At 46.3% G+C, this 27,206-nt stretch overlaps 1 protein-coding gene across 1 annotated transcript; it reads left to right on the top strand.

Moving 5' to 3' along the window:
- Positions 1-1,606: 1,606 nt before the first annotated feature.
- PSAT1 (phosphoserine aminotransferase 1) lies at positions 1,607-26,311 on the top strand. Its single transcript, XM_045563836.1, has 9 exons — positions 1,607-1,798; positions 4,580-4,640; positions 5,567-5,636; positions 7,949-8,154; positions 9,184-9,356; positions 11,242-11,411; positions 16,036-16,164; positions 23,845-23,982; positions 25,183-26,311. Exons 1-9 carry the CDS (start codon positions 1,739-1,741, stop codon positions 25,286-25,288), a joined length of 1,113 nt encoding a protein of 370 aa, XP_045419792.1. The 5' UTR covers positions 1,607-1,738; the 3' UTR covers positions 25,289-26,311.
- The last annotated feature ends 895 nt before the right edge of the window (positions 26,312-27,206 follow it).

The raw sequence follows: 27,206 nt of genomic DNA on the forward strand, positions 1-27,206 counted from the left end.
CATACTCTCTAGTCAATTTTGCAATTTTCTTTTTCTTTTTTTTTTTTTTTTGAGACAGAGTCTCGCTCTATTGCCCGGGCTAGAGTGAGTGCCATGGCATCAGCCTAGCTCACAGCAACCTCAAACTCCTGGGCTTAAGCAATCCTCCTGCCTCAGCCTCCCAAGTAGCTGGGACTACAGGCATGTGCCACCATGCCCGGCTAATTTTTTCTGTATATATTTTTAGTTGGGCAGATAATTTCTTTCTGTTTTTAGTAGAGACGGGGTCTCACTCTTGGTCAGGCTGGTCTTGAACTCCTGACCTCGAGCGATCCACCCACCTCGGCCTCCCAGAGTGCTAGGATTACAGGCGTGAGCCACCACGCCCGGCCTTGCAATTTTCTTAATGAAGGTACTGAGGAAGTAAGTGTCCTTGTTTATTTGTGCTTTTTCTAGAAACTTTGCCCTCCAACTCCCAGACCCAGAGCTGGACCTCTGTTCCCAGTCGCATCTGCCCACATACTCAAGACCAAAGGCAAACAAAAGCCCCAACCCTGTGAGATCACAAACCTTCTCAAATTGGGGTAGTTGCACTGTGTATATTCGGTTTTACTGAGACATGGAAAATGTTTTTGCATTAAAAGAAACGAGGTTAAATTATTGAGTTGAATGCAAACTGCACATTTTAAAAAAATGATGAAATTCCAGACCGCAAAGGAACTTTTTTCTTGCAGAGAAGGGGGCCTGCCTGTTTCAGAACCCCATGTGGGTCTCCACTGGAGTTCTTTTGAGAACAATTCTGTGGAAAATTTTCAGCAGCTCTGGCGCTGCGCCTGGCCTGGCTCAGGGCCACCTTCCTCTGGCTTAGGCTGCAGCTCCCGATGGTATCGCGTCCAGTTAATATCGCCTCACGTTTCTAAACGCACAGCTTGTCAGTGTGGGCGCAACCTGAGCACCGTGGCCAGGTTCCAGCTCACAAAGGAGGAAATGGAGAATTCGCGACTTTAGGGGACTTCCTAGGGGGCATCCGGGCATCCCAGGCCAGTGCTCTCCCCGTGTCCTTGGCTGCATCCATTCTTTCATACTGCAGGACCTAGGGACCAATGTGCAAGTACAAAGAAGCTTGTCCACCCCCTCCCCCCAACTCTATCCTTCACCCTGCCCTTCCATCCTTGAGGGTCCTGCCTCTCCACGGGGGTATCTGGCGCCCGTGGGGGTGCTTAGAAGTTTGGGGAATTAATGGCTGCTGGTTCTGGAACAAATGCATCAGAGCCCATCTCCAGGGCTGGTGGAGGACGGGTGGGTGGACGTCCCCGTCCGGGCAAAAGACAGGAGCTGGGGTCAGTGTGGAAGGAACGGAACCGGCCTGATGGAGGCTCAAAGGCGCGAACGTATGTTGGCAGGGGCAGCCTCTTCCCGCCGCCCACGATGCTCGGGCTGGCGCTCAGCCGAGCCGCTGGCTGTTGCAATCTCCGCACGCCTTGCATTGAGCGAAAGGGGGGTTGAGACAATAAACGCGAGGAGGAGCGACAGCTCCCGGACTCAGCCCGAGAGGGCGACCAATGAGGATGCGCGCTCCTTCGCACTAGCCAATCAGCGAAGGGCCTGCAACAGCGCCGACCAATGGGGCGCCGGCTCGGCGCTGGAGCAAGGCAGGAGTTCGCAGCGCGCTGCAGACTTGCACCACCGCGGCCCAGAAACGCTCGCTGTCCGCCCATTCGGTCCCACTTGGCTGACTCGCTGCCCTTGCCGCCGCACCATGGACGCCCCGAGCCAGGTTGTCAACTTTGGGCCCGGGCCCGCCAAGCTGCCGCGCTCGGTGAGTCCCCGCGAGCGCGCTCCGGGAGTGCGGTCCGGGCGGGAGCACGCGCGCTGGGTTCGCATCCAAGCCCCCTGCACTGGGATCCCCGCTCCGCGCCGCGAGGCTCCTAGACGCTTTGCACTTGCGAGCGCTCGCGAGCCGGCTTCTGGAAGAATGCAGCTGGGGAAGGGAGCTCGGCGAGGCGTGCCTGTGCAGCCGCACCTGGCGCCGGTTGCCGGTTGCCGGTGCGAGGCGTGCGCGACTCGGCCTGCCGGTGCATGCTGTCCCGCGGGTGCGTGCTGGCCCGCCGGTGCATGCTGGCCCGCCGATGCTGGCACCTGTAGACTCTGAGCAGTGCCTTCTCCAGGGCCGGGCTGTGCCGGGGGCGGGGGCGCAGCAGAAAAGAAAGCTCGCATCTCTGCGCTCGCCTCGCACAGCTGTGCGGAGAGCACGGGCAGTGGGGAACGGATGCTTGAATGGCACGGAATAAATGAATGAATGGATGGTAGGTTTTGCACACGGCAGTGGATCACGTTAACTGAAGGAGATTGCAAACTGAAGGCCCGCGTGTCCCTCCCCCACCCCGCCCCCCAGTGTTGGCTTTACTCAGCACTTGGGAGCACTGCTTTTCAGAAATGTAAATTTGAAATCCTTCAGAGCTTTTCCCTCCTTGTCCCCCAGAGAACCTACTCTTCCTTAAAGCCTTTCTCCCCTCTATTTTTTAACCTGCTTATCCCCTAAAAGCATTCGAGTATTCACACTCTGGTAGGCATTGGGCTGCTTAACTCAGTTCTGTTCAGTTTGTTCTGGAGCAAATAGAATGATTGAATTCTCCACCAGGCTACGACTAGACTTTGCAAGTGCAAGTGGAACTCATTCTCTGCCTTCCCAGCCCCTTACTCTCCCCAGCCCCACCCGCTGTGAAGAAGGCAAAGCCTCTGATGTAACTTGAACCCATTGACAGGCAGCTGCCGCCACTGATAGTTTTATTTTTCTAACCAGGATAAAGGTGATAGTAATGTTGCAACAGCAAGAGGCATAGCCAAGTATTGTACAATTATCAATTGTTGAAAAGAGTAGAAATCTCCCTGGGACAGAGCCTCCTCTGTGTTGTGGTAAGAACAGAGAATCTTACAATTTTAGAGGGAAAGGACATCTTGCTTTTCTAGGGGCAGCGCTCACAGTAGCTGAGAGAACGGGGCTTATTTTTCCTTAGCTATTACAGTTCATTTTAGGTAAGATTCCTTGCTCCAATTGAGGATATGTTTCTTGTAGTCTCCTCCTGCTCCCAATGTTTTGGAGTCTTCCAAATATTTGTTCCCTGTGTATTTTTTATGAATTTATCATAATGGCAATTGTCATCAGTAATGCAATTATTTCTTCATTGTTTTCCTGGGAGAATTTTTGCCCTCTGATGCTCTGTAACCTGGGGTGGGGGGACAGGGAGAGGGGCAGATGTTGCTTTTTATGTGTCTTCTTGATTTACTTGAATTGTAAAAATTAGAGAATCTTTCAAACTTTTTTGACTGTAACCTACAATGAAAAATGTATTTTAACAAAATGACAAAATGCCTACATACAGTTATAAAAATAAAAGCGTTATGAAATGATGTTTAGCCTAATTATCTGTGACATACATTATTTTTTATTCTATTCTGCTCTCATCTGTTCTATTTCATTAAAAAAGTTAGTTGTGATTCACAAAAGTGCATTCTGCAGTTTGGGAAATACCCCACTGAATTAGGGGGGTGTGCTTTTTACGTAGAAGTCTTTAAAACTCTTTATAATGATTTTGGTTATAAACTTTTATAGATGTCTTTTCAAGGAATACTGTCCATAAGAAAAATACAGTCTTAGAACAAGTTCAAGGATGATTCTCTCGCAGGTGAATGTTTCTGTTGCCTAAAGGAAAGGATTCACTAAAGTTTATTTCATCAGCCAGTGCTAACAAGCATCCAACATTTCAAAAACAGTGATATGTTCTTGAACCTGTTTTTTTTTGTCTAATTCTTCATTGTTAAAGTACTGTTTTTTCAGACAAGGTGCAATCCGGGTTAGGTTAGTCCTATGTTTTAATGGTGTTCTCCTTACATGGTCTCTTTTAAAGAAATGATCTCCCATTTGTAGACCTTCTCTTGTGGGCTGCTTTTACTGAGGGTCTTTTGCACTTATTTTGTGTTCATTTTTAGAGCTTTTTTTTTTCTCTTTATTTTTTATCATGGAAATCCTCACATACACAAAGACAAAATACAGTGAACCTCCAAGGACCCATCTCTATCAACATTTTGCCAATCTTGTTGCAGCACCCTGGGACGGATCTTAATTCACAGTGGCTCTTCCTTCTTCCTGCCTACCCCACCCGTCTCAGCCTAGCACCTTAGAACAAAAGAGATCGGAAAACTGAGTTCTCTGTATAATTTGGATATAATTGTTTTTCTGTTTTGTTGTTGTTCCCAGAACCCAGAACTTCATGCATTCTGTACTTTTTTTAGGTTTAGGAAAGTGGTGAATGAAATTTGTGAAGGGGACATTTTCTAGGGAACTGGTAAATTCACACCTTTGGCAAAAGTGTATCTTAGCATCAATCATGTTCTCTAATCTTATGCTCAACTTGTGTGTAAGTTGCATCATCACAGGCTTTGTAGACAGATGGGGAGGAAGGGGACTGGCTGTGGGTGGGGACAGAAGCCTGGGGACCTTACTGGCCTGTGAGTAGACCTCTCCTCCTCAGGTTTATATGTGCAGAGGGAAAGCTGTGCACAGCATATTGAAATCAGCTTCTTTTCTTTTTTTTTTTAGGTGTTGTTAGAGGTACAAAAAGAATTATTAGACTACAAAGGAGTTGGCATTAGTGTTCTTGGTAAGATTTACTTTTGAATACTGTGAATGTCCAGGTTTCAAAGGGAACTAATTTAAATGCATCAATCTTAGAATTTCTACAGGGTCTTCCTACAAGCCTTTGTAGATAAATTTTTAACTTTTCATAACGTGGGTTGCATGTTTGATAGAAACAATTTTGAAAACAGCATAAATGCCAGTGAGAGGTTCAGACATCTCTACTTACCCTATCATAATTGGTTTTTGCTAATCACAGGATCTGGGATGAGAAGATTTTGTGCATTTGCATAACAGTGCCCCCAAATATTTATAGTATTGCTTTACTTTCAATTTACATTTTTGTTACACTTAAATATAACCTCATTAAAGTTTAAAAGTACACAAACTTTTTATGAAGGGCTTGTACATTGTTAGGGAAGAGGGCTTTTGTGTTTTAAAATTTACTTTCTTTTATTTAGTTTTTTTTGGTGGTAGTTCCAAAGACTGCATGGTGTTAAGAGTCCATAGGGTAAATTGTATTGCTTATTTCCATTAAGTTTTGTTCCTGTGGGTTTGGGACATACACTTTGATTTCTGTGAAGTGAGATCACAGCAGGGAATTTTGTGCTTTTGTCTGAGAGAGCAGCCATTGTACATGGATTCCTGTTTGGGGGAAGCAGATGGTAAGAAGAGTCACAGAGAACATCACAGAGTGTTGAGTTAATAAATAGCTTGTTCAGTGAGCAAGCCACTTGAAAAGTCATCATGCCATGACTATAAGGCTTAAATGTTTGCAATTTGAAAATCAATTTAGATTGTCCCCTAAACTAGTGAGCCTTGGCCCACAATTTGAATGCAGAATAACTGAACTTTCCCTATATTATATACTTGCAAATTTTATAATTATTTCTGGTCATTTGGTTTTGAATTGAAACTTTTTGTTGTTGTTGTTTATGTCTCCTTCCACAGAAATGAGTCACAGATCATCAGATTTCGCCAAGATTATTAACAACACAGAGAATCTTGTGCGGGAATTGTTGTAAGTTTAAAAAAGACCAAATTATATTACTTTTGTTTGATACTCTCTAAACTTGGGTGTCTGTTACATTATTTTCTATCTAAATCTTTTAAGCTTCTCCCCAATTCACTATGAGTACATAATGCTTTTTATTTGTTGCTCACCCTGTGCTAGTGCTTTTGTTTTTATTTTATGCAGATTTTCCCAAAGATTTGAATCATTGTATCTGGGAAAGACTTTTCTGCCCTGTGGCAGTTGAACTGGCTTGGGAGGGATTTAAATGACAAAGAAATAGTCATCTTTGTCAGCATAATTGAATATAAACTAGTTCAGGGGTTCTTAAAGTATGGGTGTCAGATCACCTGTCAGAGTCACCTGGCAGGGGCGATATTTAAAAATTCAAGTGCTGAGCCCCACCCAGACCTGCTGAATCAGAATCTCTGGAGAAACTTTATTTTTAACGGGCTCTTTGGGTGATTTTATGTATTCTAAACTCCAGGAACTGCTGCTTAAATGAAGCCTCATGGGTTATCTTCATTGCCTTTCCTGCCCAGAGGATACCTTATTCTTAAATAGATTGCTGTTTAAAGGAGAGGTTTTATATATTCTATAAAGGTACTCATATACACCTATGCATATAGTAAGCTTATACTGTATACTATGCATATAGTACTTTTTTTCTGCTCACAAAAGTAATGCACATTCATGGTAGAAAGTTTAGAAAAAAACTAGAACTCACAAACTGGAATTATCTATAGCCCCACCAGTCAGGGATAATCATTAACATGTCAGTGTCCACTCGGACATTATTTCATTAACAGAGTTTGAGTTGTACTGGTTTTTCCATAACTTTCCTTTTCAAATTGCCTTGATAAAGTGATTCAGGCGGGGCAGGCTTGGTGCTATTTCTGGGAGGAGCGGTAGAGGCCCGTTGCTGTGTGAATGTTCAGAACCGGTAGTCATGTGCTTGGCTTCACACCCCTGTCCTTCATGGAGGGATGTTTGGGATCTCAGCCTGGGGAGAGGCAGCATTTGACCACATGCCTGTGAGCCTCTCCTGATCGGCGTCCCAGTTCAATTTATGGGCCTATCCTCTCTTCTAACCAGGCTCCTACCTTGTACCCCTGCACCTAGGCCTCTGTCTGGTTTCCTTTCATCCAGTTCTTGGCCTTGTTAACTGCCCTGCCTCTGAGTACCATAAATGTGGACCCCCGGGGTACCAGTCTTCCCAGCTGGGAAGAACATTGAGGTTAGAGTCCCTAAGGCCTGGCTGGCTGCTTCACTGTCCTACTGAGCATTGAATGGAGACCAGGCATCTTTCAGAACAAGATATTTAAATACCTACCACTTGTTCCCCAAGACCTTGCCACCTTGTCCTGCTCTTAATTATTTTGCCTTTGTGTCTGAGAGCTCTGTTCCCCTGGTCAGTAATCTGCCTTGTGCATACCTGTTCCCTAAGCCTGACCTTACTCAAAGGGTTGGGTCCGGTTTCCGTGGCCTCATCCCTCCGGAGCTGGCTTTATTCTGCTGCCAGTGGCCGCTCTAATCATCGTCTTCATTTTGCAACCTGGAGCCAACGAATTTTGCTCTTTACCTGGATGTACATTGGGTATGTGATTATGTGACTAGGCCTAAAGCATCATCAAAAATCCCTCCCCAGTGTCCATCTGGTCCATAGCGTGGTGTTTAACACATAAATACTTCCAGGATTTTTGGTTTCAAGTGACTGGATCCCAACTCACTGGCTCAAAGGGAATGTATTACCTCACCTAACAGAAAGTTCTGGAGGATTTAGGAGCTCAGATGACACCAGGAAGTCTTTTTCCCCGTCTCCTGGCTCTGCTTTCTTCTGTGTTTGCTTCACCGGATGGCCACCAGGGGTTGCAGGATTAGCTCCTACAGGTTTATTCTTTTCCTCAATAGAAAGAGCTCCTCCTACCCAGAAGTTTGGACAAAGGTCCCCACACCAAATTCCATTGGCCAGATTGGGGCAGGTGCTCACTCCCTCCAGCTGGGGTTGGTCACAGTCGAACCATGTGGACTGAGAGTGGCAGAGGCGTGATGTCCTAAAGGAACGTCAGGATATTGTCACTAGGCAAAGGAGGAAGAACTTCTGGTCAAACAGTAACCACAGGCTTCTGCGAGTCCCCAGTGAATAGTTGTCCAGGGAATGAATAGATAAAGGACTGAATTAGAGAAGCCAAAGTAGCAGTGGAACTTGACCATATTTCTTGTTGTAAATCTCCCCAAGGTAAAGTACTTGGTAGAGTATGACTCGCCCCAATCTTTGACCACTTGAGACTATATTTACTGTCACCTGTGCTTCTGCCCAGAGACGTTCCAGACAACTACAAGGTGATTTTTCTGCAAGGAGGCGGGTGTGGCCAGTTCAGTGCTGTCCCCTTAAACCTGATTGGCCTGAAAGCAGGAAGGTGTGCCGACTATGTGGTGACAGGAGCTTGGTCGGCCAAGGCCGCAGAAGAAGCCAAGAAGTTTGGGACTGTGAATGTCGTCCACCCTAAACTTGGGAGTTATACGAGTAAGTTCTGGAAGCTGAGCTGGATGGTGAAATGCTGGTGCTGGGTGACCCCTGCCGGGGCCGTCTGCAGTTTTCAATGCTTAACTCCCCTTGTCAGTAGTTAATTTCGTACCATTTACATTTGGTGGCTGTACTAGTTAAGACTACTAACTAGCTTCTGCAAAAAGAGTTATCCATAGGCCCACTTAGCTGAAAAGCCCAGGGGCTGGTTTGGCTTGATTGGGGGCCCCAACAATGTCTTCAGGTCCTGGTGTCTCTCTGTCTCTCCATGGTGGCTCCACAGTCAGGGGAAGCTGTCCCCTCCTTCTTGGAAGGTGGCTGCAGTTGCTCCCGGCCTTATGTTCTCCCAAGTCTCATTGCCTTTGTGGAGCATTCCCAGGAGCAGTGTCCTGTCTCCTGTGCGGTGTTCTCAGTCGGTCACTGTGGCCACGCCTGGGTCACATGCTGCCTCTGGGCTGCGGGTTTCCTTGGCTCCACTGGAACCACATGAGCTGAGAATGGGTGAGGGCTGGGCTCCCACGAACAAAGTACTAACCCATCAGTGGGTATAGGATAGATGGATGCTGGGTGACAAGAAAAAAGGCCCCAATATCCCCCCATGCCTTTTTAAAAAAATTATTTTATTTTGAGACAAGGTTTCGCTGTTGCTCAGGCTGGAGTGCAGTGGCCATTTGCAGGCGTGATTATAGCCCACTCCAGCCTCCAACTCTTAGGCTCAAGTGATGCCCCTGCTTCAGCCTCCTGAGTAGCTGGGACTACAGGCGCGTGCCACCATGCCCGGCTTCCCATGCCATTTTTGAAGATTATTTGTACCCAGCAACAGTCGAAGGGTGGGATTGATCAGTTCCTTCCAGGATATTGGTGGTGATGATAACGGAGGATTGGTAGGGCGCTTTCACTTGCAAAGTGCTTTGGAATTAGTCTTTCGCTGCCGGAGATGTGTCAGTCTTCCAGTCAACTGCCACCTACCTACATAAAAAAAAAGAGAAGAGTAAAATTGTGAAGTATGAAACTTGTCTTCTGTTATAGAAATTCCAGATCCAAGCACCTGGAACCTCAACCCGGATGCCTCCTATGTATATTATTGTGCAAATGAGACCGTGCACGGCGTGGAGTTTGACTTTATACCTGATGTCAAGGGAGCAGTACTGGTTTGTGACATGTCCTCAAACTTCCTGTCCAAGCCAGTGGATGTTTCCAAGGTAGAGTATAAAAGAGGCTGGGTTGGGGGAACCCAGTGACTCAGTTTCTTTAGGGGCATTTTAATATATCCAAGAACAGTAAGAACCATGGGCGTCTTGGGCCAGCAGAGCCCTGAGCCAGGGCAGCTGCCAGTGAGCAGGGTGACAGTTGCTTATTACTGGCTGTCGAAATGCTTTACATCCTATATTCTCAGCCTCATGGTAATGATGCCTCCCAGGGTCACACTCAAGTCCTTGGGGAGTACCTGCCTTTGAGAGTGGCTCATAGGAACTTTTTTGATCAACACATTGGGAGTCACCTGTTGTCTTCAAGGGCATAATCGAGTTCAAGGGACTTTTGTGTTGGAACCACCTCAAATCTAAAAGCATCAGTGGGACACATAGACTTTACAAGTGGCTCACCAAGGCGGGGCAGTGGGGCCAGTACAACAAGTGCATGCAGCAAGGGCAGTAATGTTTATAAAGAATGTATAAACAACAGTTGAAGCATCTGAGTGGTAGTCTGCCCTTTTAATTGTGATAAAAAAATACTTAATATGAAATTTACCAATTCAAACCAATATTTTTGGGGGTTTTTTGTTGTTTTTGAGACAGGGTCTCACTCTGTTCTCTAGATTAGAGTGCAGTAGTGTCATCACAGCTCACAGCAACCTCAAACTCCTGGGCTCAAGTGATCCTCCTGCTTCAGCCTCCCAAGTAGCTGGGACTACAGGCTTGTGGTATCATGCCCAGCTAACTTTTCTATTTTTTGTAGAGGCAGGGTCTCTCTATGTTGCTCAGGCTGGTTTCAAACTCCTGGCTTCAAGCGATCCCCCTGTCTCAGCCTCTCAAAGTGCTGAGATTACAGGTGTGGGCCTCCATGTCTGGCCATTTTAAGCCATTTTTAAATGTACAGGTCAGTGGCATTAAGTATATTCACATTATTATGCAACCATCACCACCATCCATCTCCAGAAAGTTTTCATCTTCCCAAACTGAAGCTTTATCAATTAAACAATAACTGCCTGTGCCTGCACTCCCCCCAGCCCGTGGCAACCACCATTCTTCTTCTTGTCCCTATGCATTTGACTACTCTAGGTGCCTTTGTAAGTGGAGCCGTACAATATTTGTTTTTTTGTGACTAGCTTATTTCACTTAGCAGAATGACTTCAAGGTTCATCTATGCTGTAGCGTGTGTCAGAACTTCCTTCCTTTTGAAGGCTGAGTACCATTCCATTGTGTGGATACGCCACATTTTGTTTATAGTCCACTTTTTATTATCACCAGGCACTGGCGAGTCTAACTAATGTCACTGTAAAATACTTAGCGTCCATTGCTGCCACTCGATTTTCCTAAAGTTTTCATGGAGAGGCATGGGAGGGGGTTTTATATCTTGCTCAACAAATTTCCTGGAGTACCTTTAAACGTCTGTTGTTTTCTAAAGCTTCTTCTCCCTCAGGCAGCTTGTCCCCTCCATTCTCTGTGTCACAGCAGTCCCTTTCTCAGCACCTTCTGACTGCCCCTTTATACAAATAAAAAAAGATAAAAAATTCCGTTTCATCTCTTGGTTGCCAAGGAGAGTCAGAGGCCGCATGTGGAAGGCTGGCTTGGATGGAGAAGGGAGGTGTGGAGAGTGGACGTGAGTACGTGTGAGGCCTGGGCAGTGATGGGCTTGGGTGGCCCATTCCAGGCGAGGACCAGGCCAGACCTTCTTTAGGCCTTGGAACTCTGGGTACGGATTTGCTGTCCCAGATAGAGAAGCCTTCAGAGCATGGATTGCTCCCTAAACAGGAATAGAGTCACTGCCTCGTGAAAATCCTGCTCTGGGTAGAGGTTGGGAAGTTTGCATACGTGTGTGAAAAAATGACCAAACGCTTCTAAAACAGCACGTCTTTCTCTTTTTAAGTTTGGTGTGATTTTTGCTGGTGCCCAGAAGAATGTTGGCTCTGCTGGGGTCACCGTGGTGATCATCCGCGATGACCTGTTGGGCTTTGCCCTCAAAGAGTGCCCCTCGATTCTGGAATACAAGGTGCAGGCCGGAAACAGCTCCTTGTACAACACACCTCCGTGTTTCAGGTAACTGGGATGCAGCGTTGCCGTGTCTCGCTATCTCCTGTCAAAGCACAGCGTGCTTCCGTGGGACGGGGACCAGACAGCCCCAGAGGTCCTGCCGGGGTTCTCTCCCAGCTCACCCCTCTCTCTTGACCGTCTGTCCACTGTCTGATCAATTTTTCTTCCTGCCCTTTTTGGGGGATGGTGGTGTTTTTTGTTTGATCCTGGTAGCCCAGGCCCTGGTGGTTCACCATTAACCCAGAAGCTCTCTCTGTACATGAGGTGCTGTGGCCTGCGTCTCAAACAACCGGGGCAGCTTTGGAGAAGAACTTTCAAGGGTCGGGTGCTGTCCTTTCCCTGCTGGGCCTGCACAAAGCCGCCTGCCTGACAGCGCGCCTGCTGGCTTGGAAACACCTTTCTGTTTTTTAACGCGGTCTTCAGGGGTCCTGTCAGCCTGGCTTCCTGTCAGCTGAGTGGGGCCTGCATTGCAGCACTTCAGGGACAGCAAGGTGGCCCTGCCTCAGGGTCTTGGAGCAATAATAGGACCCTCTTCACTGGGTTGCTGCGGGGCTTAAGTGAGTTGATTATAGATAGATGGGTAGAGACAGACTTTTTTTTATATTTGGACTTATTTTTTTATTTTTTAATTTATTTTTATTACTATGATTTTTAGAGACAGTGTCTCCCTCTGTCCCCCAGGCTGGAGTGCAGTGGCACAGTCATAGCTCACTGCAACCTCAAACTCCTGGGTTCAAGCAACCCTCCTGCCTCAGCTTCCTGAGTGCCTGGAGCTACAGATGTGCACCACTGTGCCTGGCTAATTCTTCTATTTTTATCTTTATTTTTTGTAGAGATGGGGTCTCACTATATTGCCCAGTCTGGTCTTGAACTCCTGGCCTTAGGCAATCCTCCTGCCTCAGCCACCCAAAATTGCTGGGATTATAGGCACGAGCCACCACGCCCAGGCTATTTTTGCCCTTAGTACCTGGCACTTGGTGATTTATAAATATTGGCTGCTGTATTATTATTGTTGTTGTGTTTGTTAGTTCCCAGGGTCACAGAAGGGGTAAACATGGGGGAAGAACCAGAATTTCTGGATTTATCTTTCCAGGGCGGATATGATGTAAAACAGTGATACTTTATGTGTATAACCCCTTTAATCCTCCCAACCACTCTAGGAGTGGGTACTATTCTTCTTCTTCTTCCCATTTTGCGAGTGAGGAAGCCGGGGCCGTATGTCAGGAAGGGGCACGGCTGGGATGTGAACCCAGGCAGTCTGACTCTGGGTCCTGGGCACGGGCGCCCTGCACCTCAGTGCTCTCTCCGCACAAGCAGGAGGGTGAGCGCGGATCTGTGTGTGTGAGGGGTTCTGCCTTAGGAGGATGGATCGCAGTTGGAGTCCAGCTCTTCACTCAACAGGATTCTTCTGTGACGGGTGGAAGTTCTATTAAAGGAGCGGATAAAAGGAGGGCTCGGGCCAGCGCGGGCGATGGTTCCAACTGTGGGAGAAGTCTCCATGTAATTTACCATAGGAAAGATTATCCACTGGGCTTCTGTGTGGCCACGGGATACAGAGCAGCTCCTCGCGTTGTGTTCCCCGCTTTCCTCAGGGAGTAGGCGGTCCAGGGCGAGCGCCCCTGGTTTCCAAACCCCACTCTCTTTCACCCAGAGTGAAAGTGTTCCTGAAATGCATGTGGGGGTGGGGGCGGGGCTGAATCGGGTCTCCCACTCACCTGTCCTACCCCTGGGGCTCTAGGCAGCGGGTGAACACCTGTGGTCACGGGCCAGCTGACCTGGCCCGCCGTGAGAACCGGGCAGGCTCGGTGGTGAGGGTGCAGGTGCAGACCTCAACGGCCGGGCTGCTGGAGAAGGGGCCGGGGATCCAGGCTGGCAGCAGGAGGGAGAGGCGCATCCTTACCTGCTAGAAGGGGGGGCCGGAGCCCGGGCCTGCCTCGCAGTGAGGTGAGGCTTCCAGGGAGGCCGAGGCCGTCACCGGCTTCAGCAGAGAGGAAATGGGAGCCGAGAGGGGAAAAATGGTGTCTTGGGAGAACTGTCCCCCAGCCTGCAGGCCAGCAAGTGGTGGGGCACAGCCCGGGCAGGGCAGGTGGCACACCCCCGGGCACCTTCTCCAAGAGTTACCTTGAAGCACGTTTTTAAAAATGTAATGAACACCTGCTTGTTAATGTTAGGGTGAAAACCCCTTAAAGAGAAGGGTGAGAAAGCAGGCCAGTTGGTCTATCGGGAGATGAAAAGGGCTGGAATCAGGCCTGGAGACGGGAAAGAAAGTCATCCTAGAAGCGTGACTTTCTCATACGGGGGCTCCGCCACCAGCGCCTGTGCCGGCCTTGACCTGGCCTTGACTGTGGGCTGAGCTGGTCCACGGGGGGTGTGGACGCGGGCTAGGGAGAGGGCAGGAACTCTCTTCCCAGATCTTTCCTGCCCGAGGAGGAGGCTGAGCCACAAACAAGGGCAGAAAAGGGGCAAAGTTCCTTTGCCAGATGAATCAGAACAGCAGTAATTGAGACCAGCTCGGGGCCAGTCAGGATTGACAATAACAAGATTAGAATCCTGTAAATGGAGAAAGACGGCAGATACCGGATTAAATGTATTCTGACTCCAGGATACCCCCAGGAAGTTGCTTTGCTTTCTTTTACCCCAAAAGAAGAGGAAAAAAAAAGTTTTATATAATTCTGTACGATTGATTGAAGAATAACCTTAAATGTGACTTTAAATAGAGTTCACTTGGAGTACCTAAACATGCAAGGTTAGAAAATTATAGGTCACCCAGTGAGAACAGTCTCTAAAGGGACACACAAAGATTGGGACAAAATACCCTCCCTAGTCCTTGAACGTGAGGCTTGTGGGCACCCAGAACTTTGCATTGTAGGGTAGAGTCCCAGGTTTGAAAAGATGCCATGTTTTTTTGTTTTTGTTTCTGTTTTTGTCAGTGCCTAATGACCATGGGCCTGGGAACTTTGATTTAACTGTGCTGGATAAATGGCCCTCAAATAGTTGCTCCGTAGCCCTGAGCAATGCGCTGGGGTGGAATGAAAGACCCACTGTCCTTCTCTTTAACCCTTCCGGAGAACATACCAACCCCGGTTAGTGGATAAAGAAAGAGATGCTTAAATTTTCCTTCTGACCCCGCAAAGTAGTTTTTATGTAGCACGACTAACTGAACCTACATTTGTTTTAGCTGCAGTATGACATAATGTAACAAATATAAATACAAAACAAACAAACGTTAACCCAGGCCACCTTTGTTAAGGATGGGAGGGCACAGAATAAGCCTGGGGGCCTGTCCCAGGGTCTTCTCTGGGACCCGGACTACCTTCCCCTGGTTGGGGTCGGGGAAGCCTGAGGCCCTTGAATTGTGCATGTGTGTGCGTGTGTGTGTGTGCGTGTGCGCACGTGTGTGTGTGTGTGTGTGTGTGTGTAGTAGAATCAGCTTTGGAAGCTCTTCTCCGGGAAGAGTGCTCAACGTGATGGTTACTCTCACCTATTCCTGAGAAAGTTGTGCCAGAACATCAACTCCAGAAGCTCCTCTGCAGAGCCAGAATCTTTAGAATAGCCAGAGAGTCTTCCGGGGCAGTTTCTGGTGTGCTTTTCTAAGCCCTGCTGCCACACAGGGAATATTTTGCACTGCTTTGATACACTGACTGCTGTGTGAGTGGAATGTAACTCACACTAGTTTTGAGCCCGGGGCCTTGTGAAGCAAAACCATGCAATTGGTTCATAAAAGTCTTACTTGTTGATGTTCTTCTTGTTGCAATTAATATTGACAATTTAATTCTAAAAATGTGGATTGCGTTGTACGTGACTCATGCAGAGAAAACAAAAAATAACAATTAGAGAAGATCGTTTTGTTTTAATAAAACACTGTGACCCCAGGGAAAAATTTTTTTTTTCTAGTGTGGCAGTCAAGGTGTTAAAAAATTTATAAAAGTAACATAAACTCTTAGTGAAGAATTCACTGTTAATTACCTGCTGTGCATCCTAACAGGCTGTGGATGTAATATTCCCGAGGCGACTAATCCCGGGTGGTCAGTAAGTGGCTGCATTGGAATTAGGAGCCCATATCCTAACCCGGTGCCACACTGCCTCTCCGCTGCTGGAAGGCTCCGAGCTGGGGCTGTGGGTAGGAAAGGTGAACAGTGTGCACTTCTAGGCTTCCAAGACCCCAGAGTCCAAAACACAGGCACACAGAAGTCTAAAATAAAGGGGCGAATGGTAAAAATCTGCACAGGTAATGTGGGTGAGGGGCTCTGGAGTTCAGGATGTGAAGCGCTCACTCTGGGTAGGATGGGATGGCGCCCCGTGGTGGGGAGAGGGAAGTGCATTCCAGGTGTCACCAAGAGTTTGCCAAGGGGCTTGGCCTGGACAAGGAGGGACGGGATGTGATGCCTGGTGAGGAGTCTAATTAAGCCTCTTTTGCTGAGTGGCCCTCAGGGGTCTAGAATTGGGTGGAGCCTCCTTCTTGCTCCAAGACATGCCCTTGTTCACATTTGCCCTGCTTTCATCTCGTCTGTTTCTAATGCTGTCTTTAAGTGTGTTTTAATGCAACTTAAACAATTTGCTTGCATGTCTTTGCGTTTTTGCAAAGCTGAATTAAATGGCTTTTTTTTTTTTTTTCCAATCTTCATTTTAGCATCTATGTCATGGGCTTGGTCCTGGAGTGGATTAAGAACAACGGTGGTGCCACAGCCATGGAGAAGCTTAGTTCCATCAAATCTCAGATGATTTACGAGATTATTGATAATTCTCAAGGATTCTACGTGTAAGTCGATGGGTTTTATTTCACATTTAGCTTCTTGTGAGTTTAAAACTGTATGTATACTCCGTACCTTTTAAAAATGGACGCATTCACCTTTCTCTGACGTTGAAGTGCTGGTGACTGTGGGTGGTCCTCGGCCCCATGAGCAGGGGCCGGATTCCTCTTTCCTGTACCCCACCCTGGGACTCCCTGGCTTTGGGACCTGTGTCCCAGTGGGGGGTGGAGTTTATCCCACCAAAGACATCGCCCTGGGGAAGATTCTCAGTTCACTCCCTGGGGTAGATCCCTTCTCCTACTCCTTGCTTCTTGTGTGTCTCTTGGGAAAAAAAAAACTTTTGTACTTTCTGGAAGGTCTCAACTGAAGGGCTGCTGTTAGAGACCCACTCCGGGCCCCTCCTCCAGGTTACTTCCCTTGTTAGGAGAGTTTACTGCTTCCCCCCTTACAGGACACGTGCTCCCGTCCCAAGCCTGCAGTCTGTGAATGGAGTTGGCCATGGCATGGGTTGACTCCTAATTAAATATTTTCATGACCAAATGATTAATGAACATGTCTTGACCACTGGACCAGCACCTGGGAGGGCTGCAGAAAACATGTGGGTCTTGTATTAGTCCCCCAGGGCTGCCGTTATGAAATACTACAGACTCGGGGGCTTAAAACAATAGAAGTTTATTCTCACAGTTCTGGAAGCCAGAAGTTTGAAATCAAGGTGTCAGCAGGGTTTGGCTCCTTCCAGAGACTCAGGAATCCCTTCCTGTCTCTTCCGGCTTCTGGCAGCTTCACGTGGTCCTTGGCTGTGGCTACATCGCCCTAGTCTCTGCCTCTGTCTTCACGTGGCCTTTGCCTGTCTGTGTGTGTCCTCCCTTCTGTCTCTCAGAAGGACAGGTCTTTGGATGTAGGGCCTGCCCAGGTAATCCAGAATGATTGCATCTCGGAATCCTTAAAAGACCTTTTTTTTTTTTTTTTTTTTATAGAGGTCATAGCCACAGATTCTGGGGGTTAGGACCTGGGCATTGCTTTTCAAGGGCCACTATTCAGCCCACTACCATGGGCCTGTCACCAAAATGCCAGATGGGAAGCAGCCGGTGCAGTGCCTGGGACGCGGAGAAGCGAATCAGATATTATCTTCATTTGCTTTGCCCTTTCCCTCAAGGTGGCTACAACTTCATGCTTTGTGCGTGTATGTGTGCATATGTGTATGTGTGTGTATTTATATACACATACGTAAACACTTATACCCACTTATAAAGCTGGGACACCCCTCCGCCTTCCTAGTGGTCATTGCTTTTGGGGGTTCGGTCTGTTGTAACAAAAATATCTGCCTGATAGTAACCTGGGAATTTGTACTGTCTTTGAGAATTCAGTGGCCACGTGAGACACACAGAGAGATGCCTCAGTCCTGACTTAGAATTGCAGTTTTTAGCCCGGGCTTGCTAACACAGCTCCATAACCACCCAGGGCCGGGGTGTGGGAGTGTACTCTTTGGACAGCACGCTGCTGCCACCTCTGCCCTGAAAACGCTTGCTGCCTGCTCCGTGAGTCCTTGGCGTGTGGTGGCCCTGCAGCCACAAGCCCTGGGGGAGTGAGGCTTGGCCGGGTTCCTCGGCCTTTGGGCTGCTCTCTTGGTGCCATCTGGGGGGAGGGGCACACGGGCTGCCTTGCTGCCTGCTCTGTGCTTCTGGGCAACAGAGAAGCAAGTGCAGGCGGGGGGCCTGGTCCCGGGGAGGCTTCCACCCTGGACCTGACGGGTGAGTGGGCAGGCTCCTGGGGCATCCAGAAGAGTAAGTCCTGGCTCTCTGGATTTCTCAGGAGATGTCTAGGCATGAAACCGGAGGACAGAAGGAATGGTGATACTCCCAGGGAAAAATCCAGGGAATTATAATAGAAACAAAATGAGAAAGAACAGAAGGAACCCTGGGAATCTCCTGAGGTCCCCCACGCCCCACCCCTGGTCCTTTAGCTCCAAGCACCCAACCCAGTTGGCCTTTCCCTGCAGGCAGCCAGGTCATCTCCTGGGGAACCCGGTCACCCTTTGCATCCAGAACTCCTCCCTGTCTTGTGAGTGGCCTTGACCCAGGACCCTAAACCTCTCTCTGAGAACTTCCATCACCCCCTCAGCCGCCTGCCTAGAAAATGTCATCCAGGGCTGACGACATCCTGTGGGACCTCATGACTCTTCCTTCTGTTTACAGCTGGAGACTCACTAGCAGTTCCTGAATGTACTTGGGTTTTCAGTAAATTCTTCACTTTTCTTTTGAACTATGGAAATAGTTCAGCAACATGGCCCCAGAGGGGAAGCGGACAGTTTAAAGAGGAATACTAAGTGACCTAGAATTACAATTTGCAGCTCACCCCTGCGTTTGCTCCTCACTCTGTCTCTGAGCAGATGCACCCCTTCCCGCCTTCCGTGCCCCCGACTCGTAAGGCAGCTCCTCGACTGACTGAGCACAGTCCGGGTAGTTTGCTGGGGATTGCACCAGCCCTGCCAGTGACCTTGGGGGGGAATTCTGAGACTAGATAAGACAACCACTGAAGCCCCCGAGTTTATTCCATAGCCTGACCACTCACATGGCGCTGGCTGACCCCAAGTTGAGCCCCCATGGACAGATGCCATTTATTAGCATGTGACCTTGGGCAAATGACCTAACTGCTCTAAGCCTCAGTTTCCTCATCTGTACAATGGATGTAATTATGGCACATGCTTCTTATGACTGTCATGAGGATTAGATGGAAATGCATGTGAATAAAAATTTTGTATTATAGGCATTGAGAGCATGGGCTCTTATGCTGGTTAATTTGTATAAAGTGCTAGAAACAGTGCTTGGCACGTAGGGGGCATTCTTTGTGTGTTAGCTCTTAATATTATTATTTGTGGTTATTATGTGAAGCAATTAGGATGTTCCTGATACACAGGGCTTAATATGTAGTAGATATTAATTTGATTATTATAACGATGTCCAAGTGACAGATTGCATCTCTGGATCTGAGGTCACCTTTATCACCCAGGCCTTAGGAAAGAGAAGGAGGCATGTCACGGGTCTAATGAAGGCCCTGAAATGAAATGAAGCAGGCAGGGCCCTAGGCCTTTCCACGTATGTGTGCATATTGTCATCACAGTGCTGTGCAGTAGACACTGAGCCTCTGTGGCAGGCACAGGCAGGGCTAGGTTGCAACTGGGAAGTGGCATCAGCCAGGATGTGAACGTGGGGTGTTGGGGGGCATCGTGGGAGGCTCATTCCAGAGCTTGTGCCATTCAAGTCTAGGAGAGCAGGAGGCCTTCCTAAAGAGGCGGTAAAACCCAGAAGCCATAAAGTAAAAGATGACATATTTAATCACATGAAAATGTGAAGTTTTTATACAGTTTAAGATATCTTAAACAGAATTAAAACTAAAACACATGACAGACATGAGAATGATTTTGTAGTGTATAACATATATAAAGGTTACTATCCTTAATAATAGGCAAGAACCCACAAATGCATGGAGAAGGATGACCGAATAAAAATGGGGCAGGGGTGGTTGCCGAGGGTATGAGCAAACAACGCAGAAGAATTACTCCTGCCTAATAGGCAAATGAAAAGATGCTCAACTTCATTCGCTCTTTAGGAAATGTATATTGAAACCATAAGGTATTTTTTACCTTTGATCTTTAGAAATCAAAAAGATGGATAACATCTGGTGCTGGCAAGGAAATGCAGTTTTGGTAGGAGTATAAATCTGGACAAACTTGGAGCAAAGTTTGCAGCACTTATCAAAATTTAAAACTCAACGTGCTGTTTGACCAAGGATTTTTATGTCTAGGCATGTGCCCTCCCCCGGTGCTCTGCCTGGGCGTGGTGGTGTGCCCAGAACCAGGCACTGGCGAGTCTGGTGTAGGACGTGATGCTGAAGATCTGGAGACAGCCCACGTGCCTGTCAGTAGGGGTCTGACAAAAGAAATTAGGATTGTTGGTAGCATGGAGTTATATATGCCCTGAGAAGGATGAAACAGGTCTGTGAGCAGATGTAGGAAGATGGTCATGTGTCATGTTACGTCATGAGGCCAAAAGGAAAAAGAGCAAGTGTAGAAAGAGACCTATTAATCTTTATAAAAACCACAACACTTACGTATGCATACTTATATACACATGTATACACATACATGTATGCTTGTATATGTAAAAAGATCCTGAAGAATGCATACCAGACTGTTAATGGTAGCCATCTCTGTGGGAAGGGGATGGTACAGTTGCATATTTTTACTCTAAATTTTCATAATTGTATACAAATTTAATTTTTTATTAGCAAAACCAGGCAGTAAGAGACCTGCATTTGTATCTGGTGGGCTCTTTCCTCCTGCACTTTTATCTTTCATTCCTTTTGTTTCTTGACATGCCCTTTCAGAGGGACAGATGTGACATGAACGTCTCCTTATCACCCGCCTGCTTCCTGTGACTTCCTTACGTGCCCTTCCGACCCTCGCCGCCTTCCTGAGATGCATGTCTCTGGCTGAAGCTGTACCTTCCCTCACATTCCTCTCCTGATACCTTGGAAGGTCCCGGGGTTTCTCAGAGGCGGCTCTCTGGAACACCATTTCCCGGCAATGGGAAGAGATTTTCAGTCACTTACGTTCAGGGAAAATTGTGTTCCTGTATGTGCACCAGGGGTTCATTATTCACACCAGCACATGAGAGGCTGCAGGAAGTCAGGAGTAAAGACACCTGCTCAGCCCTGTTAATGTAGCATTTCCTAATTTTTTCTCTGGCCATGAAACTGCTTTTCCAGTGATACCTGTTGCCACCTTCCACGTCCGGGCTCCACCTGGGAAGCGCCGCCCTTGCCCTGGCTCCCATCCGCACTGTCTCCTAGATCGTTGCAGCCCTGGGGTTACCCAACAGGTTCTGCGCCCACTGGGGCCCGCAGTTAGCCTCGCCGTCAGCCTTGGCCCCTTCTCCTACCTCAACCCTTCAGGCAGAGATCCTGCTGCCTCTGAGGCTTAGTGTTAACTTCAGGGGTTGCAAATGGAGGAGCGTGGCCAGATCTGGTCCACAGTGACACTCGATGTGGCTCACCTCGTGTTTACCAACACAATCTGAGCCAATATTGAGATACTGGAAGATATTTAAAAATCTAGGTTACTTACTTCATAATCCATGGGTCTCTGAACATGGGTAAAAGAAACTTTGACAGGGAGGGCCATGTGATTCCAGAAAAAGAGAGGACCTCTTTCCCTGTGGAAGTCAAGAACAGTCCTCCATATTGAAAATGTAACAAAGGGAGCTGGTGTGGAGCCTTCTTGTTCTGCTCCTTTATGTGAGTGGTGAAGGGACCTGTTCCTTCTCACCTAGAAAGTTCTTTATAAGAGCTTTCTAGCAGTTCTCTTAGCCTCCCAGTTTCTTCACCCTGCAGTCTCTCCTCTGCGTGCCATAGTTATGTTTCTAAAACACAGACCTCATTTGGTGGTGCAAACCCTACGGCTCCTCTCTCAAGGTTCCAGTTCACAGCAGAGCACGTCCACCGCCCAGGCCTGTCCCTCTGCTCAGCCTCCTTGGCCAGGGAAGCCAACACCCCTGTTAAGTCAGCTGGGGGCCCCTGCGCCTTTGCAGCTACAGCTCTCTGCCAGATGGCCCTCCTTCTTCTCATCCATCCTAACTTCCTGTGTCCCCTCCTCTGAAACCTGTCAACCTTCTCCCACAGAATTACTTTCCCGGCTCTCTGCCTCCGCAGCCCTTTGCTGTTACAGCGGTTCTCCGATGAAACCACGATTCCCTACAGAGCCCTCTCTCACTAGAGTAATAGCAGTTAATTCCTGTTAATTTTTTTTTCCCCTCAGCCCCCCGACAGAGACATATTGCTGTAGGTACTGTGCACATACTGGTGGCATGGCGATTTAATCTTCCATTTCTAGCTTTTGTGACATTATTGCTTTGTGGTATCTTCTTCTTCCATGATAGGATGGGTAAATTTGGGGGGAGTGAATTGTAAATACAGATTCTTAATTCTTCCTTCTTGTAATTTTTTTCTTAAATTAAATGTGCTTTTTGTTGCTCTATGTCTGTGGTTGGACCCTCACATTGGGAGCGTGAGGTAGCAGAATATAAAAGAGGATAGCCAAAATGTTTAATTTAAGTGTCACCACGAAACCTACCACCTGGTGGCTAAGGGGGGGGCTGGAATTCAGAGTCCAAGTTTATTCCAGATGGTTGGTCCCGTTTTTTGCCTTTCTTCTGCCTGAAGTTATGAACTTGACTCCTATTAACTTGAACAGGAATTATGGATGTGCCTTCAAGGGCCTTCTCACACTGCTTTTATTTGCTGTTTAACTTTAATGGATCCCATTTGTAAAGTGTAAGAGTAAAATAGGATGTACTTGAGAAAAGGGAAAGAGAGAGGGTTACCACATGTTGTACTTTTTTAAAATTCTGGAGTATCCTGTCAGCTCTTCTTCGATTTGTCTCCTTTGGTTGCCAGTGGAAAATAATTTTGGCTGCTTATTTTCCAAATCAGAGGCTGAAATCAAATACTAACCTTTCCTAGACAAAAATTCACTCATCATTCATTTTTGAGAGTCTATATGTGCCTTATGCCAGGTGCTAGGAATAAAAAAACCAAATTTGTTGTATTGAACAGGTATTTATGTGGCATTTAATATGTTCCACACACTGTTTTAAATTGTGTCAGTTTTAAATTGTATCATAGAACATCCCAAAACTTAATGACTTAACCACCATTTTCTTTGCTCATAAATCTTTAGGTGGGCGGTTGGGCTGAGCTCAGCTAGGTGGTTCTTCTGCTGGTCTCAGAATCCCTCATTTAGCTGAAGTCATCTGGTTATTCATCTGGAGCCAGATAGTCTAAAATGGTTTCACATGTCTGGCAGTTGGTGCTGGCATTGGCTGGGACACTTATCTCCAGCACGCTAGCTCAGGCTTGCTTAAGTGGCAGCAGTATTTTAAGAGAACAAAAAGAGAATCTGTAAGGGCTAGACTTGGAAGTTACAGAGTCACTTCTGTTCCAATCTCTTGGCCAAAGCAAGTCATAAGACCAGCCTAGATTTGAAAAGTGGAGAACTAGATTCTACCTCTTTTTTAAAATTTGTAAATGGACCAGAAAAATCCTTTATAAATACTGACTTATTTAATTCTCACAACACCTTGAGGTAGGTTGAGGTATGTTCCATTATTATTCCCACTGTTTAGATGAGGAAGGTGAGGCACAGCAGAGAGGTTAAGTAACTTGCTCAAGGTCACACAGCTTGGGACATTACAGGGTGTAATAAGTCCTTTCAAAGTTGCTGCTCATTATTTTTGTCTTATAGCCGCTTTCGGGACCAACCTATTATTTCTCTGCAGCTTTGCAGAGAAAGCGTCATTCACATTTGCTGTGTGGTTGCCATGTGTTGGAAACTTCATGTATGTTGTACCACTGAGCTATCACAGCAAGTCTGAGATGAAGGTATTATTGCATCCAATATTCAGATGAGGAAACTGAGGCTTATGAAATTAAGTACAAGTCATATAAGAGGATGCTAACCCACTGTTCCATATGCAAGAGTCTGGTCTCCCTAATAAATTGTGAATGTTCTAGGGCGAATGTTTTTGAATCTCCTGCTTGCATATAGAAAATGTTTAAAATAATCTGTTGATTTGTTAATGACAGCCTATACATTTCAGAAAAGTAGCTAAAATAATAAACACATTTTTCAGATGTCCAGTGGAGCCCCCAAATAGAAGCAGGATGAATATTACATTCCGCATTGGCAGTGCCAAAGGAGATGATGCTTTAGAGAAAAGATTTCTTGATAAAGCTCTTGAACTCAGTATGATCTCCTTGAAAGGACATAGGTGAGTATACCTCCAGTCCACAAACTCATCAGAGCATTGGCTTAATTTTTCAAATGTGAGATGAAACAAATCTAGGTGCCTGCTTAGCTTGGAGTAGCAGTTATGTAACTTGTTGGGCAAGGCCAGCTGTCACAGGTATGCCTCCCTCCAGTTGTTTATGGAATGCTTCACACAATTCCCCAACTGGGAGTATAGTGGAGCTACATCTTCCATGGGAGTTTTGTCACAATTACCTTTGAAAACCTCTTAAACTGCTCGTATGGCACAGAGGTGGCCAGCCCATCTCAGATGAGGCTGGTACCACTCCGTTCTGGTGTTAGAACATCACTGTCACTCCAGCTGAACATCCGATAGAGTAGTCAATCTTGCATGCTCTATGAAAAATAAACGTCCTCACACGTGAGAATGGCAGCATCGAGATGCTCATCTTGCCAGCACGTCATGCGTGGCAGGCTTGTGATGGCTCGGTGAGCAGAACTGCCGTCTTCATCCAACTTGTCTTTTCTTCCCCCATCTTGTTTCTTTTCTTTGTCAAGAGTGAATAGTTTGCCTTCTTCCTCCTTCTTCCCTTTTCCTCCTCCTTCCTTCTTCCTTTTTCCTTTTTCTTCTTCTTCTTTTATATAAAATAGAAGCTTTATTTTTCTTCTCAAAACACATCAGACCATTGGAATTGGCCATTTCTCTAAGGAGCTGTGATTCCTTTTACTGGGAAATGGTGCAAAGAGACCACAGTCTGAAGCATGGCTGCTCAGTGTTTCTGGGATGCTGACACAGACAACCACACTCATGCTGTTTTCACAAATGACAGTTTATTCTGTGCTGTAGCAGCATTTGGCTATTTCTACTATTGAATTAATTTGAAAAGCTGAAATGAAGAAATAGGAACTTTTTTATACTGTTAAGTGTCTTGACACAATAAAGATAAGCTGGCAGTTTGGCAAAAAAAAAAAGAAAAAGCAAATAGTTTGAATGAATCTAAGTTTAATGTCACCATGGTGAACCTTCATTGCATAACGGAGGATTTTCCTATGACTGAAGTGTGGGAAGCTCTTTACCACGTGTTGAGGGTTTTCAGGTGGGAAATTGGACACGATGGTCTTAAGCACTGCAACTCTTAGGAGCTGTTGACTACAAAAAGAATTGTTTTGGTACTAAATTAGATGCTTTTGTTCTTAATGGTTGGATCTCTGGTCACTCTAGGTCCGTGGGAGGCATCCGGGCTTCTCTGTATAACGCCGTCACAACTGAAGACGTTCAGAAGCTGGCCGCCTTCATGAAAAATTTCTTGGAGATGCATCAGCTATGAAAACATCCTAATCAGTATATACTCTGCCCTTGAATGACTTGCAAAATTGAAGTCATCTTGGGAATAGCTACCAAAAGTTAACAAATACGGTTATTTTTCTCAAATGAACATGCTTATTCTAGATTATTTTTTCAGAGAACAACAGCAAAACATCCACAGCTCTGCAAAGCTAGGGAGACCTAATCATCTTAATTCTGACTTGAACTGGAAGCATTTTTAAAATTTTCCTATTGCTTTTCTAATGAATTCCAGCTTATTTTGTCTTTGCTATTGCTTTTTCTAGCTAGAGCTCAGTATTCAAATGCACCTGTGGACTTAATAATGCAAGTTGCAATTAATTATTTCGGGAACTGTGGGAACACACAGCATGGAGGGTAGGTGGGGCCCTCTAGGTGCTGAATCTAGACAGCGGCCGTGGGGGGCCTCCTGGTTTCGGCAGCTGTTGCTTAAGATCGACATGGATAATTTGGTGAGCGTTTAGGAGTACCAGGTAAAAGGGCAAACTGCAGATTTTTCTCATAAAGAAATAAAAATGACTATATATGAGATCATATAGGTCTTTTTAATACCATATACTTTATATTTCTATGCATTTATATTTCTAATAATATGGTTCTCAGTAATACCTGTAGAGATTTTTAGAATTTGTTAAATCCTTGTGCATTGTAGCATTGCATTAGCAACAGATGTGCCCCTCCTTGGTCCTCCTATCCTATTTAAGCTGTTTCATGGGTAAGATCTAGAGATTCTTGATTAATTTTTACTCTTCTTTCCCTAGGTAGAAGAGAAGGTTGGTTGGATGGTTTGTTCTTCTTTTTTTAAAAAAAAATTATGCTATTAAACTGAAAATCTCTGTTAAACTGCCTTATCTTTTGTTCACTCAACTGTTTCCTTTGTAGTGTTTGACAACAGTGATACTTTGAGTTCTAGATCTCTGCTGCAAAGTATTTTCCCCTATTGTCTATCTGTTGTCAGTATTTTATGTTGAATATGTGAAGAACATTAAAGTCCTAAAACATCTCAGTCCTTCTTAATGAATTTCTCTACCTGCTTTTTAGACAAATGGTTCTCTTTTAAACTTTATGATGGGAAAACTTGATTCTAAAAATAGTGCTTAATTGGGGTAATTTGGTTCAACCAAAGCTGTAAGACTGGAGTCTTGCGCATTTATTTTTTAAAGATGATTCAGCACAGTATGGTAGATTTCCATTTGCTTTTGGAATGCACATTATCAGCAAACCACCTTCCATCCCAGCTCAAGGTGTAAAGTTCTATGGACTTTGTCCCGCTTACCCCAGAAACACGCCACTAGGACAGTTCTGAGCTATCTTCCTGTTTTGCTTGATTGCATAATGAGGACTCCACTGTTTTCTCATCCCGTCTCTGCACTGATAGGTTGGGTGCCCTGGTTGGGTCTCAGCCTCCCAGGCTTTGTTCTCTCATCTGTAAAAGGAAGATTGAAATAATTCCCTTACTTAGGGATGCTTAAGAGGTTTTTTTTTTTTTTTAATTTTTATTTATTTTTTAAAATTCAAGCCCATGTCATCAGAAAAAGATGTTCAAGAGTTTAAAACAGGCCTGGCGTGGTGGCTCATGGCTGTAATCCTAGCACTCTGGGAGGCCGAGGTGGGTGGATCACTCGAGGTCAGGAGTTCGAGACCATCCTGAGCAGGAGCGAGACCCCCATCTCTACTAAAAAAATAGAAAGAAATTATCTGGATAACTAAAAATATATAGAAAAAATTAGCCAGGCATGGTGGTGCATGCTTGGAGTCCCATCTACTTGGGAGGCTGAGGCAGGAGGATCGCTTGAGCCCAGGAGTTTGAGGTTGCTCTGAGCTAGGCTGACGCCACGACACTCTAGCCCGGGCAACAGAGTGAGACTCTGTCTCAAAAAAAAAAAAAAAAAAGAGTTTAA

This window comes from Lemur catta, chromosome 10 (assembly GCF_020740605.2).
Source record: "Lemur catta isolate mLemCat1 chromosome 10, mLemCat1.pri, whole genome shotgun sequence".
In the NCBI taxonomy this organism is placed as follows: Eukaryota; Metazoa; Chordata; class Mammalia; order Primates; family Lemuridae; genus Lemur; species Lemur catta.

Excerpts from the sequence above, each read along its gene's own strand:
- PSAT1 (XM_045563836.1), top strand. The coding sequence starts at position 1,739 with ATGGACGCCCCGAGCCAGGTTGTCAACTTTGGGCCCGGGCCCGCCAAG. Across the intron at positions 4,641-5,566 it reads AGTTGGCATTAGTGTTCTTG|AAATGAGTCACAGATCATCA; the intron begins GTAAGATTTACT and ends CTCCTTCCACAG. Across the intron at positions 23,983-25,182 it reads ATCTCCTTGAAAGGACATAG|GTCCGTGGGAGGCATCCGGG; the intron begins GTGAGTATACCT and ends TGGTCACTCTAG.